The sequence below is a fragment of the Halictus rubicundus genome, chromosome 4, assembly GCF_050948215.1.
Source record: "Halictus rubicundus isolate RS-2024b chromosome 4, iyHalRubi1_principal, whole genome shotgun sequence".
Lineage (NCBI taxonomy): Eukaryota > Metazoa > Arthropoda > Insecta > Hymenoptera > Halictidae > Halictus > Halictus rubicundus.
The window spans coordinates 3,513,468-3,540,702 of NC_135152.1; the positions used below are offsets into that span (position 1 = coordinate 3,513,468).

Here is a 27,235-nt window from a genome sequence, read left to right on the forward strand (position 1 = left end):
AGATATTCTTATCTTTCAACGTGCTCTCGAAACCATAACCGAGTAAAGAAAACGCAATTGCTCCTTCTCCTTACTACTCAATTATAAATTAGATAATTTTATAGCACACATTATCAAGTGAATTTATACTTTAAGCAAAACTGATTAATGAAAATTCGTTCTTTAGTGGAGGAGATTACTGTGTTAATGCATTTTAAATAGAATATAATAGTACCTATTCTACAGTTCTTCAAAAATATTTGCTATTTCATATTTCACGCGTTCTATTATAAATGCATAAAATCTGCAGTCTATTAATGATTCACCTGCGGAAATATTAATTGTATTCATGAATTTGAGGCAAATTCGCAATTATGCAGCGGTTTCAACGATCACACAGTGGTGGAAACAGTGTATACTAATTAAGTGAAATCCAAAATTCAAGCTGCAAAATATGGTTTTAGTTTTATTTCTTGGTTTAATTAAGTTTCAATATTAATTTAATTTTCTTGATTTGATCAATTCCTTTTAGAGCTCATTTGATCTAAGAAAATTATAATAGAATTAATTGAAAAAATCTCACTAGTTACTATAAGTTTTTCCTCTAACAAACATCGACCCCATTAGGAATGTTCGCAGCAATTCTTCTGAATTTAATCTACAATCGACAAACATAAACAACTTTGTCTAGCTGGTTATCTCTCGGGAGCATCGCGGATGCGAACACAGTCACCGGAAACGATTCTAATTCACATTAGTCTTACCTGGTGCCGGTGCGTTTCAGAGTCGGCTGTTTGTCTCCGTGCCGTTCAGTGTCGTTTTAAATTTCCGATACGATTCCGTGGGCTTATCTCGCTGTACAACGTCGCGGGACCGTTTACAAATAGCGAGCACATGCTACGCGCGAACATACACACGGGAGAGATACGGGGCCTCGTAAATAGCCCGTCGTGGGACGGTATTGCAAAGAACGCTGGCAAACTCGGGAACAAGGTCAGGCGTAATGAAGGCGCGCGCGAAGTTAGAATTGTTTCGGATTCGTTCAAGTTTTCCGACGGCTTTCGTCGGCGAGATTAATCTTCTACTTGATATCGTCGCTCGTTCATCGGGTTTCCTTCTGATAACGTTTCAATTCGCAGTAGAATTATGGATTGCTATTGACAAATTATTCTTTGGAGAAACATTAGCCGAGAGGATGCTCCAATGAACAAGTGGAAATGGGATCTTCGTACCTATAGTTGCAGAACTGAGTTGATTCATAGAAAAACAATTTCTTCATTCTAGTAACTAGACTACCGATCTTTATGCTTCTATGACTTATGAAAATTTTCAAAAAATACTAGAATATCAAGCTCGATAGAATTTAGTGCGATTTTTATTTGTTCTGTATCCACAAACGCTGTTCCCATTGAAATACGATTTTATTTCATTCCACTTTCTTCAAATTTGTCTATAAAAATCGTAAATTGCACAAACACCCGCAGTCTACTAATAACCCTTTGTCCTTATTTATAAAGGATTTTTTACATTAATTTATCGAGTGTAACAAATTCGACTACGATCTGCGAAATGCTAGAGGGGGTACAAAATTTCTTTATTTAGAATTTATGGAAGGCATTCTTCGAGTACTTAAATTACTTATAAATTACTTGGATTTTCTAGAATATTCGAGAGTGCTGGACAGGCAGACAAAGCAGACGACAACCTCATCAATCCATCTGAATGAATTTTCTGCACTCGGGATTAAAATGCAACAAACGCTTCAAGAAACTAAATCTCAGACGTTGCAACAGTTCCCAAGTCCAGTTTTTCCATTTCATACGAACACTATTGTGTTTTTCTCTCGAGTTCTTTCCCCCCCGTCTCTCTCCGGAGGCTTTTAACATTTTTATCGATGCGACGAGACGCTACGCGCGTCTTTCGCGAACTGGTTCTCGGACTTCCGGCCATTCTTCGTCGCAATTTTTCATCGGCGAAGCGCCCTCGAGATTCGCGCTTTCTTCCCGATGATATCCCGGCGGCCATCGTATTCCTGTGTTTTTTTTTGTTCACGCCGTCCGATATATTCCACGGCGTTCCTTTCAGCCTCGTTTCTTCTCCCGATCTCCAATGTAAATTCGCGAGGTTCGTCGTCGTCGCGAACGATCTCTCGCCTATTTCGCGAGCTCGATCCTTATGGAATATTAATGCAACACTCCCTCTCTCTCGATCTCTCTTTCTCTCTGATAACGGGTCGGTTCGCGCAATCGCGAACCAATAACGTCTCTCGGCCGAATGATTTCGTTTCATTGTCTCGCGCGCCGATTGAAATTTCCACTGTACGCAATCAACGCATACCGGTCAGATAAAAACGAGGACCAAATTGTAAATAGAAAGTTCTAAGTCCATGGAATATGATCAGTTTCATTAACTCGTTATACTGTAATATCGAGTCAGACTCGCGATGAAGATTTCGAACAGAATCTTCTAACTATGTATATTATTAATTTCCTTGAAATTGAAATGAAATTCTATTTTATCGTAGTCAATATTTAACCATTACAGAATACGTGGTTATACAATAAATACAAATTTTCTATTTTTCCTAGTATATTATAGGCTTGAAAGAAGTTCTAATCATTGTAATCATAAAATAAATTGTAGTGCAAGGGGTTAAGTACAACGCACCTCATTTACTAAATATTAAAACAATTTCATTTCATTTAATTGGGGACAGTGATGGAGTCTCTGAATATTATGCTGTGCGCTACGATTTCAAATGACAAAGTGTACGAAATTAATTTGACTATAAATTGTGGGATTGTGAACGTATAAATGACGTTAATGGCGAATGTGTTAAGGTTATTAAAAAAACAAACAGATGTACATTCGCGGTTTTGAAATGAATCTAGACAATTTTGCATAAGAATCCGCAATCTAGAAGCGAGCCATTTTTCAGGGGATATTTATAAAATATAGAAGAGCTAAATTTTTATTCATTTCCCGTTTGTTGCAATTAATGAAGACAGTGTTTATTTAGTATAAAGGTCTAATTCCGAATCGTTTCGTCCATAGGAGAAGTTCGCGCTCGAAACAAAACTCCACGGTTAAGATCGCCGTTTCCGCTCCGCTGCGAACAATATTTCGTTACGATCTCGATCCTGGCCAATATGCACGCGTCCGTAAAACGAAAAAAAAAAAAAAAAATAGAGCAGATCTTGATGAAATAGGAGCCATAAAAAGATCTCCGGCGTCGGATAACGGCAACGAAAGCGCGCGCGGCTCCAGGCTCTATCGATCACACGACTGCGGCGAAGTAGTGCAACGACACTGTGTCCGGGTATTTAAAACCGTTTAGCCGGCAACTAATTGCGCTAATAATTCCGTCGATAGAATAATAATGCCCCCGTCGGGGGCCGGCTCGATCAATCGCGCGGATTCCGAGCAGCGCAATCCTGCGCGCCTCGATCCTTCTCTCACTCTCGCTCTCGCTCTCTGTAACTCCGAGGTTTATCCCTCGCGGAGAAATCATCCTCGAGCGGATTGCGTTCGTCTCAATTACCGAGAGTTTATTGCTCTCTTCAATAAAAATGATTCCGCTCGCGATTTGAAAATTATTCGGGTGCTTGGGACTTGGTTTCGATACCGTTGGATTTGGAAATTAATACTCTCGATTTTTCGGCGAAATCTTCCTTAAAAAGAAAATTCCGTTAAGCAAATATTCGCTATTGTTATTAGTAGATTGCGGATTTTGTGCGTTTATGGTAAAAATGGGTGCAACTTAAAACAGTGGAAAGGCTAAAAGAATTTGAGAGCGTCAATGTATTTTCTGTTTAGTTTGATGTGAAAATATAAAATTGTGTATTAAGTAAAACCCCACAGAGATATTGTGTGTCTGACCACACAAATCTGGTACCTTAGAGGGGTTTATGTGGCACACCTTTCGCAGACACGACGAATATTATTTTTCAATAATAATTTGATGCCAGTTGCAGTATTATCTGTTACGGCTCGATGTAAGAGCGCTCGCACGTTCATTTTCGTGGGAGCATTTTTTTCCGAATTTTCCGGGTCACCATATTATCGTTCTTTTTATTTTCGAGGGGGGGAAAGAAAATATTCCGCATGCGGTGGAAAGCCGATTTCCGCGGATGTTTCTTGGCGTATCAGCAGTGGACTTTGGTCGGAATGCGCATTCGACTGGATGCGATTAAGTAATTGCCTGGCGATAAGAAATTAGCATGGGACCGGCATTACGTGGCCCGATCCAGCCGGCAAAGTTAATCTTTAATTTATGCTAACCGTTATTACCTGGCGGACTGGCCTTTAATACTGCTCACGCGAAACTGTTCGGGGAAATTGTTTCCTGGATGAAAGGGATAATGCAACTGGCCGGAAGATAACGGCCGGCCCGCCGTTGCACTGCCGCATGAAAAACGCCCGATAACGCATCGGGAGGGAAAAAGAGATCCGTCGGCTTCGACAAACACCGGTGCATGATCGCGCACGGTTTCCTGCACTTCGCGTGCTGCTGTTCGAACAAATAGGTTCTTGGTTCGTCACGCTGTTCGATCGCGTCTCCTTGAGAACGCTCGGGAATTTTTCAGCGCACAGTTTCGCAACCATTGCATGGTTTTCGCTGCCCTCTTTTCATAGTTATTGCATGGCACAGTTTTTTTTTATTAATACGCCTCCATAGAACTTACTAAGTTTATAATATTATTGTTACCGAATTTTATCTCCTCTCGTGTTCGTATAATACAGACGCGACCAATTTAAAAAATTGAAGGAATTAACTCTACACCAATTAAGCGGAGAAAAATGCATCTACGCAGCCAATATTGCTACAGTCGATGCTGTTGATGTACTATCTTCCCGCTGGTATTTATGGCAAAATAAAGATGTTCCGTATTAATTTCTCGGTACAGAAACCAAATAAAAATTTGTTTCTTCTAATCGTTTTAATTACATTTATCAATTAAAAATACTGTTGTATTATTTCCAGCTTATCAGAGTCATTAAGTCAAGTAATGCACGCCTATGTGGCTCCTGCCGGTTGAAATGAACGCAGAATATTTTTATTTCTCATAAAAATCCGCAGTCTACTCATCGTGCAAAGTAACATAAAATTGACCCTTTTACTATATTCAAGATTGACCATCGATCGCTTCAACTTTCCCCCAAAAAATGGAGCTGAATCTTGGAAGGTCTTCGCGGTTCGAGTTCCCAAGATGGTGTCGATGGTCCCGAGGTTCTCGGGTCGATCGATGGATCGGATCGACGGGAATCGAGGTTGTAATACGGGGTTTCAGGATCGGTTCTGCGCGGGCCGTCGCCCCGGATCCGCGGGGGAACTTCTTTTCCCCGAAGTGTTTCAAGTGAACCCGTTCCGGCCGATTTCCAATGTAAATTTACAAGCTCGTGGCGGCAGTTTGGCTCGGTCTGCGGATTCGGTCCCCATCGAATATTAATGCGCGGAGCACGGGCTGCGTTTGACCCGTACCTGGGACCCGGTTTTACGAGACCGCTCGGCGCCCCGTCGAAAACAAAACAAGAACCAAAAGAAAAACCGAGGAGGGTGACCCGTGTCGGCGGCCCAGTTTCGTTCTCCTGCCACCCAAAAGAGAATCAGAGAAAGAGAGAGACAGAGAGATTGAGAGAGAGAGAGAGAGAGAGAGAGAGAGAGAGAGAGAGAGAGAGAGAGCGAGAGAGAGAGTACACCCTAGCAAAATCCCCGAACTTTCTTCTCGATCGCCCTTTTCATTTTCTTGGAACTGAGAACAGCAAGCCCGTTTTCATTCCCCGAAAAATAACCGACAGCGAGAAAATAGATTTTTGGAACTGCTGCCAGTGACAGGGCTCCCCAAAACTTAATTACTCGAACAAACTTCCCGACACCCTCTCAACCCAGAAATATCGGGACTCTTCGTCATTTCGATCGGCCGACTTGTCCGCCGACCCCAACGAGTTCTCAACTTTCCGCTGCGCTGGATTTATGCGAACACTTTCCTCGATGTACTATGCAAAATCGCCCCCACTTTCTGTTCCTCTCGTTACAGTCCTCTTATTTTTTTTTGCTCCTTTTCCAGACAGTGTCTCGAGCATTTGAATACTTGGATGAGTCTAATCAAGCACTTTTTATTACTACTATTTCTATGAAGAAGACGCGAGACGAACAACAATTGAAAACTGTGCAGAATTCCAGGTAGAATTTTTAGCACAATTACACGTCTACGATTAGAAGGATTTTTATGCAATATAAACAGTTCCTGCGTGTGTTATAAGATATAAGAGCCACTTAAGATCGGTGTCTTTTCTTTAATAATCTGATGAAAATAATATGTTGATGTTATTCAATTTTTTCAATCTTGTGAAGATACAATAATTGACATGAAAATAAATTGCTTGAAAATACAGGATTATACTGCTACTACACATTTAAACCAGCAGTGCGGTCAGCATATTTCTCTCTCCCAATGTATAGTTTCACGTCCTCATATCAAATGTGTAGGGAATAGTATAGTATGGCTGACTACAGGAAAGTAACTACTGGAGGGTAATTATCTTAGCATTTTACAAAATCCTCGTCCACGAAGGATTAATATAATATTCTGCCATTGTGAGGGTAGTATTTTAAGGATTAGCATTTTACAAAATCCTCGTCCACGAAGGAATAATATAATATTTTGCTATTGAGGGAGTAATATTTTAGGGATTAGTATTTCAAAAAATTCTCGTCCACAAAGACTTAATATAATATTCTGCTATTGAGGGGGTAGTATTTTAAGGATTAGTATTCTAAAAAATCCTTGTCCGCAAAGGGCTAACATAATATTTTGCAATGGTGGGAGTAATAATTTAAGGGATTAGTATTTCAAAAAATTCTCGTCCATAAAGACTTAATATAATATTCTGCTATTGAGAGGGTAGTATTTTAAGGATTAGTATTCTAGAAAATCCTTGTCCGCAAAGGGCTAACATAATATTTTGCTATGGTGGGAGTAATATTTTAGGGATTAGTACTTCAAAAAATTCTCGCCCACAAGAAATTAATATAGTATTTCAAAAAATCCTCGTTCACGAAGGGTTAATACAATATTTATTCCGTTGATGAAGGCGAGTGTTGAAAGAAGACCATAAATTGTGAGTCGTCGACTTTCCCGTTTCGTTTACAAGGATTCCGGGAGGGCTTTAAAGTTCGTCTGGTGGACGAGCGTTGACAAGGAATTCTCTGTGATAAACATAGCGAAGACCGTGAAACTGCGACGTTTTCCACCAGGGGAAAACTTGGAAAACTCTGTCCGGAAACAGCTCGACCGTCCGCTGACCGATTCGATCGCTTAAGTGGCTTGAAGCTCGCGTCCATACGGCTAAACAAACAACATAAAAAAGCTTTCCTTGTGATTAGCAATTGGAAGAGAGCGAGAGAGAGGGTAAGAGAGAGAGAGAGAGAGAGAGAGAGAGAGAGAGAGAGAGAGAGAGAGAGAGAGAGAGAGAGAGAGAGAGAGAAAGAGAGAGAGAGGGTGAAAGAGCGTGGACAGTCGGGCTTGATCGAGCGTCTCGATTTTTAAACGACCTCTTTCGTCGTTCGTTCGCTGCGCGCTACGCGCCGCTTGATAAAGAATCATTGTGCCCGGACGTTTAAAGCGACCTTAATCGCGGAGAACGGTATGAACACTCGAAATATCTCGCTTGGAACGCGATCCAATCGATGTTCGTTTCGTCGCGGTAATTCAAACGCTCGGATAGAGCGCGTGCTCGCTCGCTCGTTGTTCGGCGTGCTCGAGGAAACTCTCTGTCTTTCGACTTTACTCGATTGAACGCGTTCGATTCCCCGGTGAACCGGCGATGCTATAATCACCGTAACAACGGCCCGAGAGGGCTCCCACAAAGGGTTCGCATCTTTTATGCACGATTTCGCGAGCGCCGTTCATTTGTTTCGCGAGGGATTTAATTTTCGTCAAAGCAATTTCTAGACCGTCTTCCTCAAATTAATACGACTCGACATGATGATCAAGAAAATTGAAAAAATTCCCCCCTATTCATCCAAGTATCTACTATCTGCTAGATTTTTCACCGATTTTTTGCATGCAGTACAATGGAGAAATTGAGCGAGATTGTCATCTAAGAAATTCAGTGTTTAATGTCTGCAGAAGAGGTGTAGTCGCTCTTGTAGCATTTTTAATTTATTGCGATTCGGATTGTCAATTACAAAATCTGAAAAAATTCTGTAATATGTCTCTTGGTCCCTGAAGTATGTTAGATTTTTCTCGCAATCCTTTCACGCGATTAAATAATGAAAATTTAGCAATTGATTTACCCGAGGTATAACTTTTCTTTTTTTTTTTAATTTATCAGTCTGTTGTCCGGCTAATTAGATAAATAATGCGCTCGGGGAGGGTGGAAACTTGCATAAACGTCCGGTAATCACGATTCCATTCGTTTCCCGATTCAAGTGAGTGAATTTCGCGAGGAGTCGCGGACATTTTTTCATTTCGGAATACCTCGGAGTCTCAGTGCCGGCTCCGGGTATTTTTTTCTGTCTCGAAACCCTGACGAGTTTGAGATGCGCGTCCGCCTTAATTGAAGCATGATACGTTGCCCGCGTTTTGCATTTTTAATCCCGTTCCGGGGCGGAAAAGCGAAACGTTGTTGGGGGCTACAAGCCCGCCTGATTATACGCTTGCTCTCCCCGCAGCGAGAGAGCGCGTTTATAATTATTTGCATACGTTTCCCCGACCGGCGCGGCGCGTTTCAAACGAAAATCCCCGGGCTGCTAAAAAAACCGCCGATTTCGCTCGATATTTCGGTTTAACGAACACGCCAGCTGGCGAAGAAGAAACGTTCGGCTCCGAATAACGGACGAAAGAGAGAGAGAGAGAGAGAGAGAGAGAGAGAGAGATACGTTTAGATTATCGTGTAACCGCACCCGGTTACTATGAACGCTTAATAAGCGGGCTGACGCACGAGTAACAAGCAATTATTTGGCTCGCAGAGTCCGTCGAAACGACCGCCTCCATCGACGTTCATTAATTTCCCATCCCTCATCGACGTCCAATCGAATTCGCCTAACTAAGACGAGCGAAATGTGCAAAAGTATCCCTTTGTACGGCTTCCACAGTAAGGCAATTTTTCCGAATTTTTTTTTAACAGAGTTGTTGGATATTATAATTCCTGATTTGGTAAGTTTATTATCTAGCTTTCGATGAATGTATTAAAATTTTTTCAAGATATAATTATCATTGTCTTCGGAGTTATAGCGGTAGTAGTAAAAGTATTTCAATGACGTCCAAAAATATGTTGAACTCGTCTCCCAGGACGAGGGAATTTTTAGGAATTTTTTGAACGAGAACTGTTAGGTACTATAATTCCAAACTCGGTACGTTTATTAACTAGTTTCTGACGAATGTACTCGAATTTTTTCACGGTATAATAATCATTTTGTTCGGAGATACAACGGTGGTAGTAAAAGCATTTCAATGACGTCCGAAAATATCTTGAATTCGTCTTCCAGTACAAGGCAATCTTTGGGAATTTTTTAAACGAGAATTGTTAGATAGCATAATTCCAAACTCGGTACGTTTATTAACTAGATTTCGATGAATGTACTCGAATTTTTTCAAGATACAGTAATCGTGTTGTTTAGAGTGACAGCGTTAGTATTTGAACCGATTTATTGAAGCCACCTATTAATCGTATACGTCACTCATATCTTTTAACCCGAAACGAAATTTTATTTTTCTGCTATCAATGTTTAATCATTGCAGAAGACATACGAAAATATACATTTGTTTCTTCCGTATAAATAATTCTGAACGACAAAGAAGCTCTAGTCACTGTAGCCTGCGAAATGAGTCACAGGGCAAGGGGTTCACCCGGCGCTAATCGGCTCGCGTATGATGTAATTCGCGCATCCCAGCGAATTTCGCGGCTTATCACGGCCCGAATGAGGACAGAAAGAAATAATTAAGTGACCATCCGTTGATCAAAACGTATCGGGACTGATAATGACGGTTCTGGGAGAAGCAGAGTCGCTTGGACCGCGATAGAGCAACGACGAGTATGCTTTAAAAATCGATTAGGGCGAATCGATGTGGGAGAGAATCCTCGAAATCTCCGGGTAAGATTAAAGCGGTCGTGTATCGCGACGACGAGACTGATAACGTCAGTTTATTGTCTGCCGGAATGATCGATACGCGCTCGAGTGTATTATAAGATATTTCCATACAGAGTGGGACAATAACTTCCATCTCGGAAAGATATCAAGGTCGTCCTCAATTTTTTAAAGCAGATGCTGCGCTTTGTTCCGAGAACCATAACAGCTAGCTTTGCATAAAAAATGTACAGTTGCAGTTTTTGAGTTTATCGCAACGCAGGCTACAGTCAACTTTTGTTATATTATTATTAGAATAGCACTGTGTGATAATTAGCATTATAGCGTTCTCTAGAGGAAAAAGTTTAATGTTCATGTCATGCTCAGAAGTTAATTTTCTATCTTCTGTTCATTGATTTTGACAAGTTTCATTAGCTACCAAGTCTATTTTTTATTTCTAATAGAGACAGAAAAGAGGATTTCTACAGGTTGTTCTTCAAGCATTCGCCAAGCTTTGCTAAAATTAATAAATACAGAGCGGAAACATTTTGAACGTGTTCTGTAGTGATTGAAAAAAATCTATTTTATTGATTTGACCTTGTACGACCTTGCACGACAGCTTGCTATGACCTTCTCGGTGTAGACTATAGCCTAGTCTTTTGCTTTCATGCTTTGAGCATCACCGAATACGGCGCAAGGGGCTTTCAGAAAGAAGTATTGAAGGTGGACCAAGTTATGGACCCACCCTGTATATTTTGTTGATCGATGGACTATAGGCCGACTTTGATGGCGATTTTTCGAAAAATCGAAGTCATTCCAAGAACGATAACGATCGGTCACGGCTACGTACTAATAATCGAGAATTATTGCGAAACACTTTCGCAACAATTAATCTTGAGCGCGTTTAGTGGCTGACCAATTAATGGCTGACCCTTTATCTGGATCCAGAACTTCTATTGGAAGTTCGTTCTAGAAAGCCTAGAGGAACCGGACTGCATAGTCAAACGTGGCCAAATATGGTTAAACATAGTCGAACATTCTTGAGCACCGGATTTTGGGAAACTCCTTATCGGTTACGATCATCATTCCCGGTTATCAAGTATTGCAGAAATTTCGGAGCCATAGACAGGCATTCTCCATTAACCTTTGCTCCAATTAATTTGTTGAATAACTTTATAGTTCAAGTTTACAATTTTATAATTGACCAAGCAAGTAGAAATCAATAACGATAATTTTAGAGACAAATTAACACCTTGACTGTCAAACATCAAATTTCCATAAAATCAAAGTAAGTTATTTAATGAAATAAAAATTGAAAAAAATTAAATATACGATGTTGAGTAGTCCTCCAACTTTCTTGCATTTTACAGATCCTAATAAAATTTGGCACCCACATATGGGTGACATGACAGTCAACGTGTTAATAGTATGTAGATACTAATGTTCCTAGGTATTGGCATGAATAGACAGACAATTTTGGAAGAATGTATCTTCACATTTTTATCAAGCCCTGCCTGTAGGATATTTCACGCACTCATTGTTGTCATTAATGTACGAAATCTGCAGTTTCGATGGCTCAATCCGCAACAAATTTTTCCCGTTTTTCTTTTTCTGCGTTAGTGCCGTTAGTAGTGAACGTATTAGTTGATCGTGGGTGGGAACCGAAGAATCATCAGTTCCTTTATCCTCTGGAATAACTTCCGTCCGATTACGAACCGCGGAAAAGAACTATCCTTATCGCGGTTGTGCATCGCTTCCGGCGACCTCGTTGGCTTCGTCGAGCACGAGGACATTTTTCCACAAGTTTTGCAACGATTCACGTAACAAACCCATGCGACAGCCATGCGGATCGTGACACTTTTTATCGCGACTCTCGCAACATTCATTGGTATTCGCCTGGAGAATGTCTCCGTCGCTTGGAGAATCGGATTCGAACCAATCTATAATTGAAATTGCTTCTTCGATTGCCTCAACACAGCCTACCTTCACACTTTTTACTTCTTTATCTGTCCTCTTGATCTTTACGATCTCCTAATTGAAACAAAGTACGAACAACTTGTGAGAATGTTCATAGTATGAATATTCAAATGTGTGAGGGGCATGATCGATAGACTGCGGATCTTCATGCAAAATATAAATCGTTTGCATTAATCATCGGACGGCGGACGACCATTTTTACAACTTTATAATAGATGATCAAGACTCTTCGCTGTTTTATTAGTCAATGTTTTGAAACATAGTTTTAGTGGTACTTTTTGTAAACATTTTAGTCTTTCTATTGTCTCTGATGTAACAACTGTTCAATTTAATTACCAAAAATTAAGTAAATGACGGTTTGTTTATTCTGGGCCAAAATGGGCCCAGTCTCCGCTGTTGGAGGGCCAATTTCAACACATGGGAATCAAATGGGAGTTTATTTTTCTCCTCAATGGTTTTATTAAACTGTAAGAAATCGATTGATAATAAATTCTAGTAGACTTTTTTACTGATTGAAATTGCAGCCACGAGTGATTTTTGCCTTTTTAATCGAAAATATCAATTCGTTTTTTTAAAGAAGGTTAATTCTGAGTACTCGATATTATTTTCTAGAGAAAATTGCGTTATATTAATTCCGCACGGTTTCGAGAAAAATATGAAACAAAAAGAGGCCTTGCAAGGTAAAGATTCTGTTCGAAATAGAATGAAAAGAAACGTTTTAGTGTCCAGGTAAGGAGAAATTTCAGTTTCTTACGGAGGTGTTAAATATTCGCAATAAGACATCCACTGACGATAAACGGTGTCTTCCTTGTTCACGACACTCAAGATAAACGGTGTCTTCCTTATTCGCAAGTTAATCTGTCGTGCATGTTTCAGCGTATACACTCCCGTCCACAAGTATCCAGACACTTGGATCTTTGCTAAAAATTTCTGATAGTCAAAATACTCTTACAACAATGATAAAAAAAAATTCTAACAATGTGATCCCTACTTTCACTGCAGTAATAATTTAACGCGTTCAACGATATCTTTTATTTCATCAACACCCTTCATCGTTACAATATTCTATTAAATGCACCCTCTTGCAAAATCCGAAAAACGACATTGTCGCAAGCAAGCTATAAATTCTCCGAACATTTCGAACAAAATCTACTAGATATGTACGTTATTAATTTTCTTTGAACTCAAATAAAATTCTTTATTGTTGCCGTTGATATTTAGGGAATATAATAGGTATACAATAAATATAAACTTTCTTCTTTTGCTAAGAAATTATGAACGACGAAGAATTTCTAATCACCGTAACCATAAAGTAAATAGCAGTGCAAGGGATTAAAGTTAAATTCTTAATTAAAGTTGTCAAAGGGTCAAAATTCGCAAATAGTTTCGCGGGTATTTTTGAACGGGGGTGTACACAGCGATCCGTGGTTCTCAGTTTGGATCGCGTCCACGACCCCGAAAAACATGGTCAGGGTGTAGAAGAGGAACGAAGTCGCCGATTCCTAGCGGAATCGAACCGGAAGTGGCGCGGCCGTCGGACACGCGAAATCGAAAATTCGCACGGCTGTAGAGAGGTGGGTGGGGGGGGGGGGGGGTGCGGGGAGAAGAGTTCAAGGAACTCCTGTCTCCGACTGAAACTCGCAAAGTATTCCGCTTAGGAAAGCTGTCAGCGGCGTTTGCCAGCGCATCGTATGTGCAACCGTACACGTACAGAAACGTGTCAATGACTTTCGTATTTCGCCGTCCCCGTTTTCCCGGTTCTCCAGCAGCCGACGAACGCCCGAATCGATTTCGATTTGACGGCTAGTTTCACGGAAACGTATATAGCGAATCCCTGTCGGCGCCAACCGGTTTTTTCTTACGAACGGATTTTTTCGCAAAATAAAAACAAAAATTAATTTCTGGCACATTATCTACCGGCGATTATCTCATATTTTTTTAAAGTTCACTAATCTAATAACAAAAGGAGATTTTTACGTTTCCGTTTCGTACGGCAAAATGAATAATAGCGGATCTTTCTGGAAAATTGAAATTGATTCTCCGTTTCAAGTGTGAAATACCCTTAAAAATTTAATGAGATAAAATAGCAGGAGTAAATTTTTCAAAAATTGACTTCGCCTCGAAGGAACAGCGTTCAAATGAACGTTCAGTGCGCTTAATTCTCTAAGAACTTTCGCGCAGTGTCGCAAAGTGGAATTAAGTGAAATTTCACTCGCCGACGATAAGAATAGGATCAGAGTTTATTCATCCCTGGGTACACTTCACAGTTTTCTCGTTCGGTTTGCGAGCTATAAATGCACAAAGGTCCGCGGCGAATTTACGTTCCATCGAGGTAAGCAGAAATCGCGCGACGTTCGGCAACATTTTCTAATAATAACAGCGTAATCTAATTTCCACCGGTGGAATCGCGCGGATGAGTCGCTTTGCACAGCGGGGGGAGGAGGGCTCAATTTATATCTTAAACGTTTCATCCGAGTTTCATTAGATCACGATTTACGGACAAATTGTTCCGCGGTTTCGCTCACTCACCTGTCGAATCTCGTTCGGCCGCAAGAGATCGGGTGACAGTTAAAGCCTGCCGTAAGCGAATCCGATACAGAGACGTCCAATCTCTCCGACGTGCTCTCTCTTTCGTACACTATCTCTTTCTCTATCTCGTTCTTTTTTTTTTCCTCTCTTTCTCTCTCTTTCCCTCTCGATCGGCACACGCTTTAAAAACCTCTTTTCCCCCCTTGGCACCTGAGCTACCTGCAAGAACGAGCTTTCCATTAAAACTAGGCGACGCACACCGGTTTCAAACTGAACCGGTGACAATTACGTGACTCTAAACGTCACTGGCATTTGTTGCGTCATAAAAATAACTCATTATTTCATTTACACAGAGTGTCCGTGATGTTTAAATTGCCCGTTTGAATACGGAAAGTCAATTGTTTCTAATGGAAGCAGCTTTGTCACTTGAATAATCGTGAAGCAACAAATCTGAAACCTGTGCTGGTGCGTGTAAAATATTTATTACTATTTATTTACGGACACTTTTTACTATTTTTGTGTGTGTGTACGTAAGTAAGAATTATAAAGATCGTCAGAACTAGCGATTTTTAATTGAGTATTTGATTAATCTAATAAGAAACTCATCGCATTCTGAAGCATTGTGCTATATTTAAAAAAAATATTACCGCACCTTTTCATGCTTAGAAAAAAAGTTAGCTGATCGATTCATTTATTTGTGAATTTACGAATGATCTAAAAATTATTCATTCCGAGTATCTTCGGCAGCATATGCTAAAATAAACCATTAATAAAAAAAAAAAATGAAAATGAATACGTCTATAACCGTTTAATTCATGTTTTATTTTTACTGAGCTCGAATTGCATTTTTAAACCAATGCGTGCCTCGAACAGAAACGATTCGACTTTCGCGCAATTTCGATCGTGCTCCACGTTAATGCCACTACAATTTCGCGTTCCAGCGCGACGGCAACTGCGCACCACTTTTTTCCCAATGATTTTCGAACCCGTTCGAAATATAACAGGTTCTTCGGGATTCGATTCGTACACGTTTTCGACGATTAATTGCAGCGGGACGCATCGAAGAGCTGCGAGTGCAACAAGTACGTTTCAGGTGAAACGAACGGGACCGTGTGCTAGAGTGCGCTTCGACGGGGGAAGCTTTTAAGCCTAATCTTTTGCCTTTGGATTGAACGATGTTTTTTTTTTAGATTTTGTGTCGAATTATACGATTCACACTTTGGTCGACGTTATATTTGTTCTTTGTGAGATTTTTAGGAAAATTGCCGTGCCAAGTATTATCGAGCATCAGATTGAATCAATATAAACAATTACATCAATTCCAGCGCTATTACGTTTTGCCAAAATTTAATTAATTAAATAATAATTATTACATATGAAATAATATCAATTTATAAATACGTGATACTGACGAATCTGCTGAAGTATAGATAGCCCTGTCAAAATAGCTTTTTTGCGATGAGCATAGCAGAATTATTAATGGTTTGAAATATTCCAAAGAAAGCTCTAAATCGAGCAGGCAATTAACGCGATGGAATAAGAAGTACGCCAAGTCTTTGCATTATCGATATTCTCACGATTCCAATTATTACATAGCTCTGCTTCGTAGTTAATAATTTACTCTACGAAAAAGGAATCTCATGTTCCTATGAAGTCCACGTTTATATCCAAGTTTAAACTCGGATAACGGAGAAGTGTCATTTTATTTCAACTAGAAATAATTAAACGCCGCTCTGCTAAATCCTGTTTGAAATCTTAATGGTCGAACAACCGTGTGATAAAAGCGACTAAAAATAACAGAGCTCTCTGCGCGCATTCAGACCGAGCAATTATTGCATCGCGTAGTCAAACACAATAGATCGGCGATAATTTTCTAGGAAAAACCATCTTTATAATTTCGATAACCGTAGAATCAAAAATCTGAAAATTTTTACTAGGCTGCGGATGTCTGTGCAATTTTCAAATTTCGTAAATAAATTTTAAAAAAGTGGGACCGAAAATTTGATTTTGTAATTGCCTTGACTTACCAAATTCTGTCGAATTTTATATTCCCGTAGTTTTTGAAAATTTGTAACAGTCTGAGAATTACTTTCATATGTCCAGCTAATATTTTGCTAATTGTGGATTTCTAGTATTCTATAATAGTCCTGACATATTTTCATATTATCTTTGATTTACTGAACAGCCTAGCAGTAAGAAACATGAATTCCAGTTAATATTTCGCAAGAAGACGAACTCCACATATTTCATACATAAACGGCATTTTAGTCGGTCCCATTAATGCAAATTTCTGCTTTATCTTATCTCAAACCAGCATTAACTAAACTGCAGGCATTGCATCAACGTAGTAAAATGTTACAACACGGTCTAAAATTCTAGAAAAAAAAATTCAAAAATCGTACAAGATCCAAAAGAAAGAATAATGAAAAATTCGTGTTCTCCCTAGAAATGATTCACAATAAGTAGACCGAGGATTTGATGCATTTAGAAATATTTTTTCCAATAATAAGTCCCGAAATCGCTATGAAAAAATGTTTCCATCCCCCAGGAACGAACCTTTCGCAATCTTCTCCCATATTCAAAAGAAGACTGTAACAACCATAACCGAGAATCGCGGAGTCGAAGTAGACGTACCTGTCTCAAATAAATTCCCTAAGATCCTCTCGAAATCCTCATCCAGGCGAGCAAGCACTATCAGCACGAACTTTGTCCGCTCTCAGCGGCTCCAGCTTGGCTTTTCACGGCTCCGGCCTTGAACTCTCAACGAGAATATTACTCGTTCGTCCCCTGCACCACTTCCGGCCTGAGACTGACATCGGTTCCTCTCGATCACTCCTTCCAAATCGATCTACCGGACTGATCCTCGCAACAGCAGATCCGCGGTGGGAGGGCTCCGAACGGGCGATCGTCGCGATAGTCGTTGCGAGTATGTCGATTTCCTCGGGACGACTGACCGACTAGCGACGAAGGTCTCGGGCAAATCGCATCGAATCGAGTCGAGTCGAATCGCGAGTGAAAGGAGAACGCCGACTATCAACCTTTACAAGTCTCTCCTGCCGGTTTTCCTGTTGACGACGATCGCGCGATGATTGCGGCGTCGCGCCGTCACCGCTCGCAAATGGCTAGCTCCAGCCTGGCCAACCTACGTATAAATCTGTCGTACGAGCCTCTCCCCTCTCTGCAAAAATCCCCCCCCCCCCCCCACCCCACTTCGTCTGACTGACTAACCCAGGTACACGTTCGGTTTCATGTCTGACAATCATTATTTTCTGCTCGGTAATTGCGGCCCATTCACCAAAATTCTCGACGAGCGATTTTCGTCGCTGTTTCGGGGAGGTATGCAAACGGAAGACAATCTTCCATTTTATTTTTACCGCGAGAAATCTCACTCCTCGATTTCTTTCGTTCCGATATTTATTTTTTCTCATTAACGCTTCAAACATTTGACGCTTGAACGATTATTATGATTAGGAGTAGGTATTCCAGACAATATTATTTTTACTTTTTTTAAATTGCGAGTTGTTGTAAAAGGCAGACTCTATTCTTCGAGTTCATAGTGACGACCATTATTCTTTGCTGTGTATATTAACAGAATATTACTTCCATTTTATTCTTATCGTAAGAATTGCTTTGCTTAACTGAAAAGATAAAAGATGATACTGTCTCTATTGTATTTGCATTGTACGCTTTGTTGCAGGAATGAAACTTGCCTCGTTTTAACGAAATATTTACTCTGCTAAAATTGCACAAGTGTCGGCAGTCTAGTAGTTACCATAGAAATGTTCTTTCCGTTATCGTGTCCTGAACGGTAATTATTTCCGTCACTCTGCTCTTTTCTATATGTACATGTAATAAATTCGAACGCGAAAATTACTAACGCAAAGTGTGCTATCGCGATTGCTATACGAGCTGAAAGCAAGCTATAACCGCACCGTTGAAATTACCAGCGAAAATAAACGCGAAAATCGTGCACGATGTTTTTAACCCATGACCGAGCGGGCGCCGTTACTAATATAGATCGTCCCATATAACTGCGTTACTAAATTATATTATATCAGATCGCTCGAGGTTATTGATTTGTATCTGGCAACGAGCTATTTTCAACCATATACACATATTATACATATATATCTCTCTATATATGTATAATATAATATATAATACGTATAATTTGCGGCTAGGTCAGCGAGTCAAGAGACCAATAGCTTCTAATTGACGGTAAATTACAATCGTGATATTTGGGGTATACGGTATCACGAAAATCGCCGATAATTGATTCGGCCATGGCAATTCTTGCTTCGCTTCGCTCGAAAAACTTTCAATTGCTTCGATGTTAAACTGACCATCGAAAAACAAAACTACATTAATCCTCTCTCCACTCAAAATTACTATACTTAAGCAGAGATTCGACGATCGTTGCATTCTGAACTTAAAATTGCGTTGCACTATAATTTTAGCAACTCCAATTATAAATCAACGTCAATTTAAAAATCGTTTTATTAATTTAAGATAGCTTGGATTATATTTTACAATTTTTGTAATACCACAAAATAACAGACTCCCATTATATTCCCACTGTAATGAATCTCATGAATTTTATAATGCAAAATAAGAGTGCCTCAGCTACACTGAAAGGGCCAAATTAAACTAAACAAAGCTGAGCTAAACAAAAAGCTAAACCAAGCAACGTCGACACTAATTACTAGACTGGAGGTCGTTATGCAAAATGAAAATTTGCATAACATCCGCACTCTATTAGTTACCCGGTCACACTATTTTATTTCGCACTATTACTCATATTCTAAGCTTGGAATTGCCCAGATCAGGATCGTCTGACCTCAAAACACAAAGTCTGCGACAATTTAGCGCAATCGCAACATTTTCCGGGTATCGATGAGTTGCAACTATTTCTAAAGACGTCACATAGAAGCCGTTTCGCAAAATCATCCATTATCTCTGACCAGAGGTTCTGAAACAATTGCGTAGCACAATTGACGCTGATTTCGAAATATACAGGCTCACGAAAGTATTCGGACGCTCTTTAAAACAGTATAACTTTCTTTAAATTGGGGCAAACGGCCTGACTTTTTTTTTGAGCCATTAGAAGAATTGGCAATTCCAATTTTTTCAAAATCTTTTTTGCACACGTTTGGTCCAATTTAAAGAAAGTTATACTGTTTTAAAGGGCGTTCGAATACTTTCGCGAGCCAGTGTAGCTGAAACACAATCGATGCGTGTTGATTTTTCTGCAACGATTTTCGAGATATCGATGAATGGCATTGGCCTAACGGGGAGTCCCGGCGCTGCTGGCCTGATGGAAGACGATACGCGGAATCATAATGCTCGACGACACGCGGCCGGATCAAATGATTTCGATTGGATTCAATTGGCTCGGGACTTTGAAATTGGTTCGCATGACCGAAACTGTGGGTCTCGTTGCTATTTTCGTTTCCGCAAATCATGCTACCTAATACGTGGACCACCTAATATGTGCCGCTATATAGTACTCAGAATTAGATAGCATCGCTGTCTGCATGGATCGTTCGATATCGTTAATTGCGTGGATAATACCGTCAATGATAATCACTTATCTGTTGATACATAATATTTTATCGTGTCACATCAGGACTTATCTTACAAATATATATTGAGACTGCTTAGGGTTTCAGTGTTGCTTTGTTTCCGACTAATATATCCAGTGTCATATATTAATAATAATGTAGAAAGATCGATTTTGGGGCGGATTATACATTAACCCTCGGACTCCTGCGAGTTCTAGACCTATGCCGGAGTCATTTCTGACTCATGCCGATATTTCACTACAGTTTGCTTTCCTTATAAGGCGATGGCTCGGAGCTGGCTTTCGTCGTATTTCGGATGAAGAAGAAGAAGAGGGGGATAGTGATTTCCTTATTTCGAAATAAAAAGCGTCGTCTTATATCGGAATATTACGTGTATATAAAATTAATTATTGGAAATGAGAGGAATGTTTTGCAGACAAATATTAATGGAGAATTTAACAATCGAGTGCTAATTAGCAGTTTTTGCAGTCAAATATTTTTTCTAAAATTCTTATGCTTTCTTATTCTGGTTCTGAAAACGTGGTATTCTATTATGACGTGTTGTTTTAATTGTAGTTTGTTTAAACTGCGATGTACACTATTATCTCATCAGTGTTTCAATTTTGCGTAGTCATACTTGTATTTTTATCGTGCGATGAATGACTGAAGAGATTTTAATGCATGCTACTTGTTGACGCGTGAGCAAGTTAGAGATTTGGTTGAAAGCAGACCTTTCGGTGGATGCACACTTCACACGCAGACTTAACGGCGAATGAATAGTTGAAGGGGTGGATTGTGATGATAACTGTGGATTGGGTTGACTAAAACAACTGTATTTTTGTTAACGAATATGAGGGACACTAATAGAACTTATACTGAAGACGGCGAGTGAGAAGTAGTGTATAATATTTCGGACGGCGCACAGTGGGCAATTTGGACAAAATCGGATTCAAAATCAAGGAACTTTCGATAGGAATGAGGTAGAGCGATGAAATCTTTTTTAAATGCAAGCTGCAACTTTGTAGAATATGGGAAAAATAGAGAGATTGTGGTACGAACATTTTTTAACCTCGAGAAAATTCGTTAAACGCGCACAAATTCAAGAAAATTTTAGTTTTTCCAATACCACGCGCGGAAAAAATTTTTTTTTAACACGCTATATATCATTTCCCATAGATTTTTTCGCGCTGATTTCAAATCTGGTCTCAAAATTTGTGTACGACCTCAGGATTTTGCAAAAAATAGATTTTTGTGACAAAAACTAATGAAGTCATTTTTTCGTTGAAATGATTGGATGGTAATAATCTCTCTATTTTTCCCATATTCTACAAAGTTGCAGCTTTCATTTAAAAAAGATTTCATCGCTCTACCTCATTTCTATCGAAAGTTCCTTGATTTTGAATCCGAGTTTGTCCAAATTGCCCACTGTGCGGCGCGTTAGAAGAGAGATGTTATCGCTTTGCCGGTTTTCGAGAGTCTGTCTTTTCTAGTCTGCATACGAACCGTGCGTTCGCGGGGGTTGCTTTCTCGAAGTCTGATTGGTGGAATATCCGTTTTTGGAAGACGCTCCTTGTGGGGGTGGACTAACGCTGATTCGTCAGCGCAGGTAGCCGACGGTTACGGCAATGACAATTTTGAATATTCCGAAGTTTATGGTGACTTCATAAAATGCCCAACCGTCTTTTTGGCAGACACATTTCCGAAGGTGGCACAAATTACGGTTTTTTTTATGACGTTTTACTAGTAATTGTATTGCACCCCTGGTTATTTTAACTGCGAAGTTTGGGCCACGCTACCCAGAGGCATCCTGCAAAGGCATGCTGCACGGCGAGGCAGGCTATACGATATTTTATTGTTTTTTGTCGGTGTAATGTTTAATGGTCACTGTTGTTACGCAGTAACACTATTTCGAGTACAGATTTCAGATTACAATTTAATTTGCTATCTAATCGCGATTGCCAGGTCGCGATCGCGAAATGATTTTACACTCGAGATCGATAGATTCAATACTAAATCATGCGCCACAATATTGCCAGACGATTATCGGCAATTGATTTACCCCCCGAGTGCTGTGCTGGAGTCATTTTCGACACAATGGCACACAGTGATATAGGCTCCGCGGCAGAGACACTTACGTACGTCCTTATATCTGTTATCTCACAGAGGCCTTTTTTTTGTTCCCTGAGGTCCAAAACTTTACTTTTTCATTCTATTACTTTCATTATGGAACGTATTCAAGGATATGCTCACTAGGTCAAATGTAAACGTTGGTAGGCTTTTCACGAAGAACATTCTTCACACCTGATTATCAGTCAAAAATGACCCCGGTACAGTACTCCATGTCCCAGTACTCGGTGGTTTAAATCGCGGCGAACTTTCTATGTCACTTATCAACAGCACAATTCGCGAACAAATTGTTAGGAGATATAAACGGATTAACGTTCTTCCAGTTTAAAGAATTCTGCCAATAAATGTCGATTAGATGAACAACGAAGTTGCCGAGAAATCGGTATTTAATTGCAACAATTAGAAACGATATCATGTGCGATAAGAGTTCGAAAAAAGTGGCAATCATTAAAATCGTACGGGATCAAGGCGATTTATTTATACGCACATGTTTTGTTCAAAGTGCGATACAACGGTTGCAAAAAAATCGCACATAACATTTTATGGTGGGACTGCAAATAGAAGCCTTTGATCTTGAAGTTCGTGGTAGTTCGAGTTGCGAAAACAAATTTTACAATCTTTTTACAATTTTACAAATTTTTCAGTCTGGACAAAGTAAACATTTTCGAAAAATCCAGCTTCATGTTTTTACCTGCTTGTTAATAAAAAAAAATTGAAAAAATAATTTATGATGGTAAAAGTAGACACTTCACCCTTCAAAATGAGCCTAGGGGGATCGACCCCCGATTTTTTTTGACGAAGTTAGAACAGCTCGAACATCGACAGTCTTTTCTTTCAAAATGCAATAAGATAGCAATAAAAAATCGTACATGAATTTTTGTGGTGTCGTTGTCAAGAGTAGACTGTAATCTTGAAGTCTGCAGTAGTTTCCATTGCGGGAAAAATTTTTTCAGCTTCCTAGAAAAGTTTGAAAATGCTAGTTCGTCCTACGATCTTTTCGCACCAAAGTTCAATAGTTTCGATCGTCGACAATCAATTTCGTCCGAGATTCGAAGCTCCTATAATTTTAACCGACTTCTAAACAGTTCCAAATTCTTTCCCCTAAATTCTAACCGCAGACAGCGATCAGTATCGCGACGATCTAGCCGCCAGCACCGTCACGATGTTTACAGCCGTCGATTATGCTACTCGAGACGACTCCCGCGAAGTGGCCTTCGATTATCGTTTGGAACAGTATTGGAAGACTGCGATAAGCAGAATCGCGAGCAATGTCGACAGGAGAGTGTTCTGTCGTGTCGTCGTCGTCGTCGTCGGTGCGGAGAGGGAATTGCACGGTCCGATCGCGCAGATTGCGCGCTTTTGGCACGGATTCCGGAACCGGTAGCGGCAGCGGCCCCTGTAAATCTCCGGTTCGCCAGCGAAAAACATAAATTGTCGGTCTCGACCGGCGGCGATAAAAAAACGAAGAAATAGGTAGATCGTCGGCGGGGGCGGACGGGGGTGGGCAGATTCAGGCGACCGGAGTTTCGCACATGCGTCCCCCGGCGTGACGGGGAGCCACGCGAAATTAAATTAAGTCCGGCGTAAAGTTCGCGGTAACAAACGCCCGAGCGGGGCCCGATCGAACTTTTTCGGTAAATTATCTCCTTCGGTGTTTTTTGCTCGCCGGGACGCGGCGCGGCGGGAGAATTTAGAACACCGGCACGCGTTATCGTCGATAATAACGTGACACTGGGGACCCAGTCGATTCCAGAATCGCGTGAAAAAAAAAAAATAATCTAACGTTATCGGCCCGCGAGAACCGAACCGACGTGGATTATCCGCGATCGACTTTTATCGCCGTCGGCCAAGTCGATAATGGAGATGGACAACTCGAACCCTAAATTTGCCGTTTTTGTAAAGGGGAGACTCCACTTTTCAAGTTGATGGTGATTTCTCAGGTTTCGTAGCGCCATTTTCAGGTTTCGAAATGAGACTGGGGAGATCATCCTACGATTTTTTTTACACGAAGTTACAATAATTTTAACATCAACGAGTTTCAACCCAAGAAAAAATACAATTTCAGGGTTTGAAAGTAGACGCATGCCCCTTGAAAATGAGTCTAGGGAGATAATCTCTAATCCACTAGTACATAGTGTGTGTGAGCTTCAAAGAAAATAACGCGGCAGGTTCGGATTAGAGGAACGTAATTATTTTAGCAATGGAAGTGGTTTAATTTTCAACTCACAATTAGTTGCGCAGTCTTCGACGTCCAGTGGCAATCTGTCCGGCCTGTGCAGTGAATACCACCTATAGGTGGCATTGGGACAGTCGAGTTTGAAGGTTTCAGCGATAGCTGGAGGTCGCAGCGTATACTACAAGGTCAGACACGAAGCCGCGGCGTGATGACGATTTCATTCATTTTCCTTGTTAATTAACGCTCCGATTACGCGGGAATGCTAAGTCATTCCACGGAGGTCAAGGAATCACCTCTTTTGCGGTGGCTGATAGTTCGGAGCGAAAAGGTCATTCTACTGATGCTGATTTCCTTGTAATAGTAACTACAATTTAACTTTCTTGTACTCTTTTACAAGCTTGCAGGAGACCTCAAGAATTGACGACGTTGAAAATTAGACAGTTTAAGTACAGTTTTAAGTGATTTTCTAGCTATAGGAAGCCCTCTAAACTTTAATAATCTCTCTTGAGATTAACTCGGGAAATAAAGTTCTACTTAACTTCAACCTTTTGCTAGACGTTGCTTCGTTAACTGCGAAATAGACTGTCTTCGTGGAGTTATGACTGATGAGAGTTTTCAAGAAATGGTAAAAGTGTGCTTAATCGTGCAACTGATTTTGAAATCTCCGGGATACTCGAGGAATTTGTTGTTTATATATCATGCGTATCGATGAATACAGCTTTTTGTTATAATTAAGCTGCTGCTATGTCGTATGAAATTAACATAAGAAAAAAGATGCACCCAAGCTATTAAAAAGAGAATTATTTTCCTAAGACAGTCACGCTTTTCTTAGTGGATTCCATTTGCTTAGCGAGCTCATTGAAAGCTTAATTAACAGGTCTTTATGCAAAATAAAAATTTTCTGCATTGCAACAAACTGGAGTGAAATAGAAATTTGTTAACGTTACGTTTAATAGGTTGGAAATAATATAATAATATTTTAAAACTCTTCTCATACTGTTTTAAATTTCACCTACCTATTTTTGTCATAAACGCATAAAATGTGCTGTCTCGTTATTGTAAACAACGAAACGCTATTGAGCACCATTTTATTAATATCTCATTGAGTACCTTTTCCAGATAAGATTCAACGAGATATTTCCGTACAGGGAATTGATTATTCACTCATCAATTTTGTCAAAAGTAGTTTGACTCGATTTTTTGATAATTCGGTTCGCCTACCTCAGATGAAGGCAGTGTCGCCAGATGAGGGGAGGGAGCACGAATTGAGGGGAAAAAGTTACCTTCTCTTTGCCAGTACCGGAGTACGCACAACAGAGACGAAACACGTCACGTGACCGGGCCGCGGCGGTAGCGTGGGGAATAGCGCGGTAGAAGGGGAAATTGGAGTGGGGGAACAAGTCTTGATCCGGCAACTATGGACAAAGATATCTAAACGACTGATCAAAAATTCGTTCTTGATGTAGAACTGTTTCGAACAGTAAAAGTGTCAAAATGTCGCTTAAGGGGCCGGTCTCCGTAGATTCGCGATAAGGTAGAGTGGCTACATTACTGTCAAAAAATGGTTTTACGTGCTTCAAGTTTTCGTCCTTAAATAAGAATATTTTGTCGCTGGTAAAGGGCTCATTCGAAAGAGGAAGGTTCAATCTAGTGCGCGCTGGTCAGGAGCTGCCGAGATTATGCAGATATTTGGCAATATAAGCGTTCGAAGTAGGCCAAAAATTGACGATGTGCATGCCGTGGAATCCAAGCATTTTTATGCCATGGGATGAGTTTTCTGGACGAAGTCGAGAGCTGCGCGCACTAGAAAATATCTCCAGCTACAAATTGAGCTATATTTTGTCTCGATTCTCTGTGAAATAAAGCGAAAAACTTGAAGCACGTTTCTGGCGTCAGAATTGATAATATCGATAATACAGAGCACAAAATGTGACAAGTTTAGTCACAGACTTAAGACCCGTCGGATCAAGACTAAGACGGATCTTAAGTCTGTGTCTGAAAGGCTGTGAATGGAAATTATTAATTGAAAACTCACGTGACTACCCCGGGCTTTTAATCGTCAACGATCGTCAGAAACGAAGCTAAAACAATGTTCTAACGAATACTATTTTTAGCCTAGAACGACAGAGTACACAATGCACCAAAAGATAGCACGTACAGTGACAAGTATCGACTGACAAAGATGCGAAATGTCCACCGATTCGCTCAGGATCGATATCGATGGGGTTCGAAGCTATAATCTGTCTTGCCTTTTAATCTAGACCGACCGGTTATACAATACGCCCCGACGGATAGCAGTCGTTTTATCAAAATTAAATAGCACTCGTCCAGGATTACGTAATTTTTCATGGGGACCGCGACAAGATCGGACAGTTCGCTTTTGGCACGGATTCCGAAACGAACAAATCCCGTTCCTGTAAATCTCTGGGTCGGCTCGGTGACATCGAAAAATCTCCTGGTAAATACTAACTTTGTAACGGGAAAAATTTTTGCAAAAAAAAAGGAAAAAGAGACAACAAAATACATCGTGGATGATCCATTGTTTCGATTCCATTTTCTGCAGCGAGCGTAATTGACACGGCACGTGCGCATTATCGTTCGTAATTGAAAAAACTGATTATCTCGAACGTGTTTCTAGTATGTACTTCGATAGCCGGTTATTTCTCTGAAAGATTAATCGATATCGAATCGATTTAGTATCTCAAATTTAATGGGTGTTCCATTGTTCAAGATATTGTGTTACTCGATGGTCTTGTTAAGGTTCTGTATACAGGTCGTCTCGTTTAACTCTGCCACACCTAATAACTTTGTTAT

At 40.2% G+C, this 27,235-nt stretch overlaps 1 protein-coding gene and 1 long non-coding RNA gene across 6 annotated transcripts in view; one reads left to right on the forward strand and one right to left on the reverse strand.

The window, feature by feature from the left end:
- Window positions 1-24,562, reverse strand: part of Ctns (lysosomal cystine transporter cystinosin) — a 37,504-nt gene extending 12,942 nt beyond the window's left edge. For 2 of the 5 annotated variants that reach the window (XM_076786378.1, XM_076786377.1), the window contains exon 1: window positions 24,473-24,562. In XM_076786378.1, the coding sequence (XP_076642493.1) occupies window positions 24,473-24,547 (75 nt within the window). In that variant the 5' untranslated portion in view covers window positions 24,548-24,562. Of the gene's footprint in view, window positions 1-14,557; window positions 14,777-17,191; window positions 17,333-24,472 lie in introns of those variants that run through there. The other 3 variants (XM_076786382.1, XM_076786379.1, XM_076786380.1) reach the window with 2 other exon arrangements.
- The window catches only part of LOC143353223 (uncharacterized), a 38,828-nt gene continuing 16,568 nt past the window's right edge, over window positions 4,976-27,235 (forward strand). Inside the window, exon 1 of the long non-coding RNA XR_013082090.1 lies at window positions 4,976-6,163. This is a non-coding gene — a long non-coding RNA (uncharacterized LOC143353223). The remainder of the gene's footprint in view (window positions 6,164-27,235) is intronic.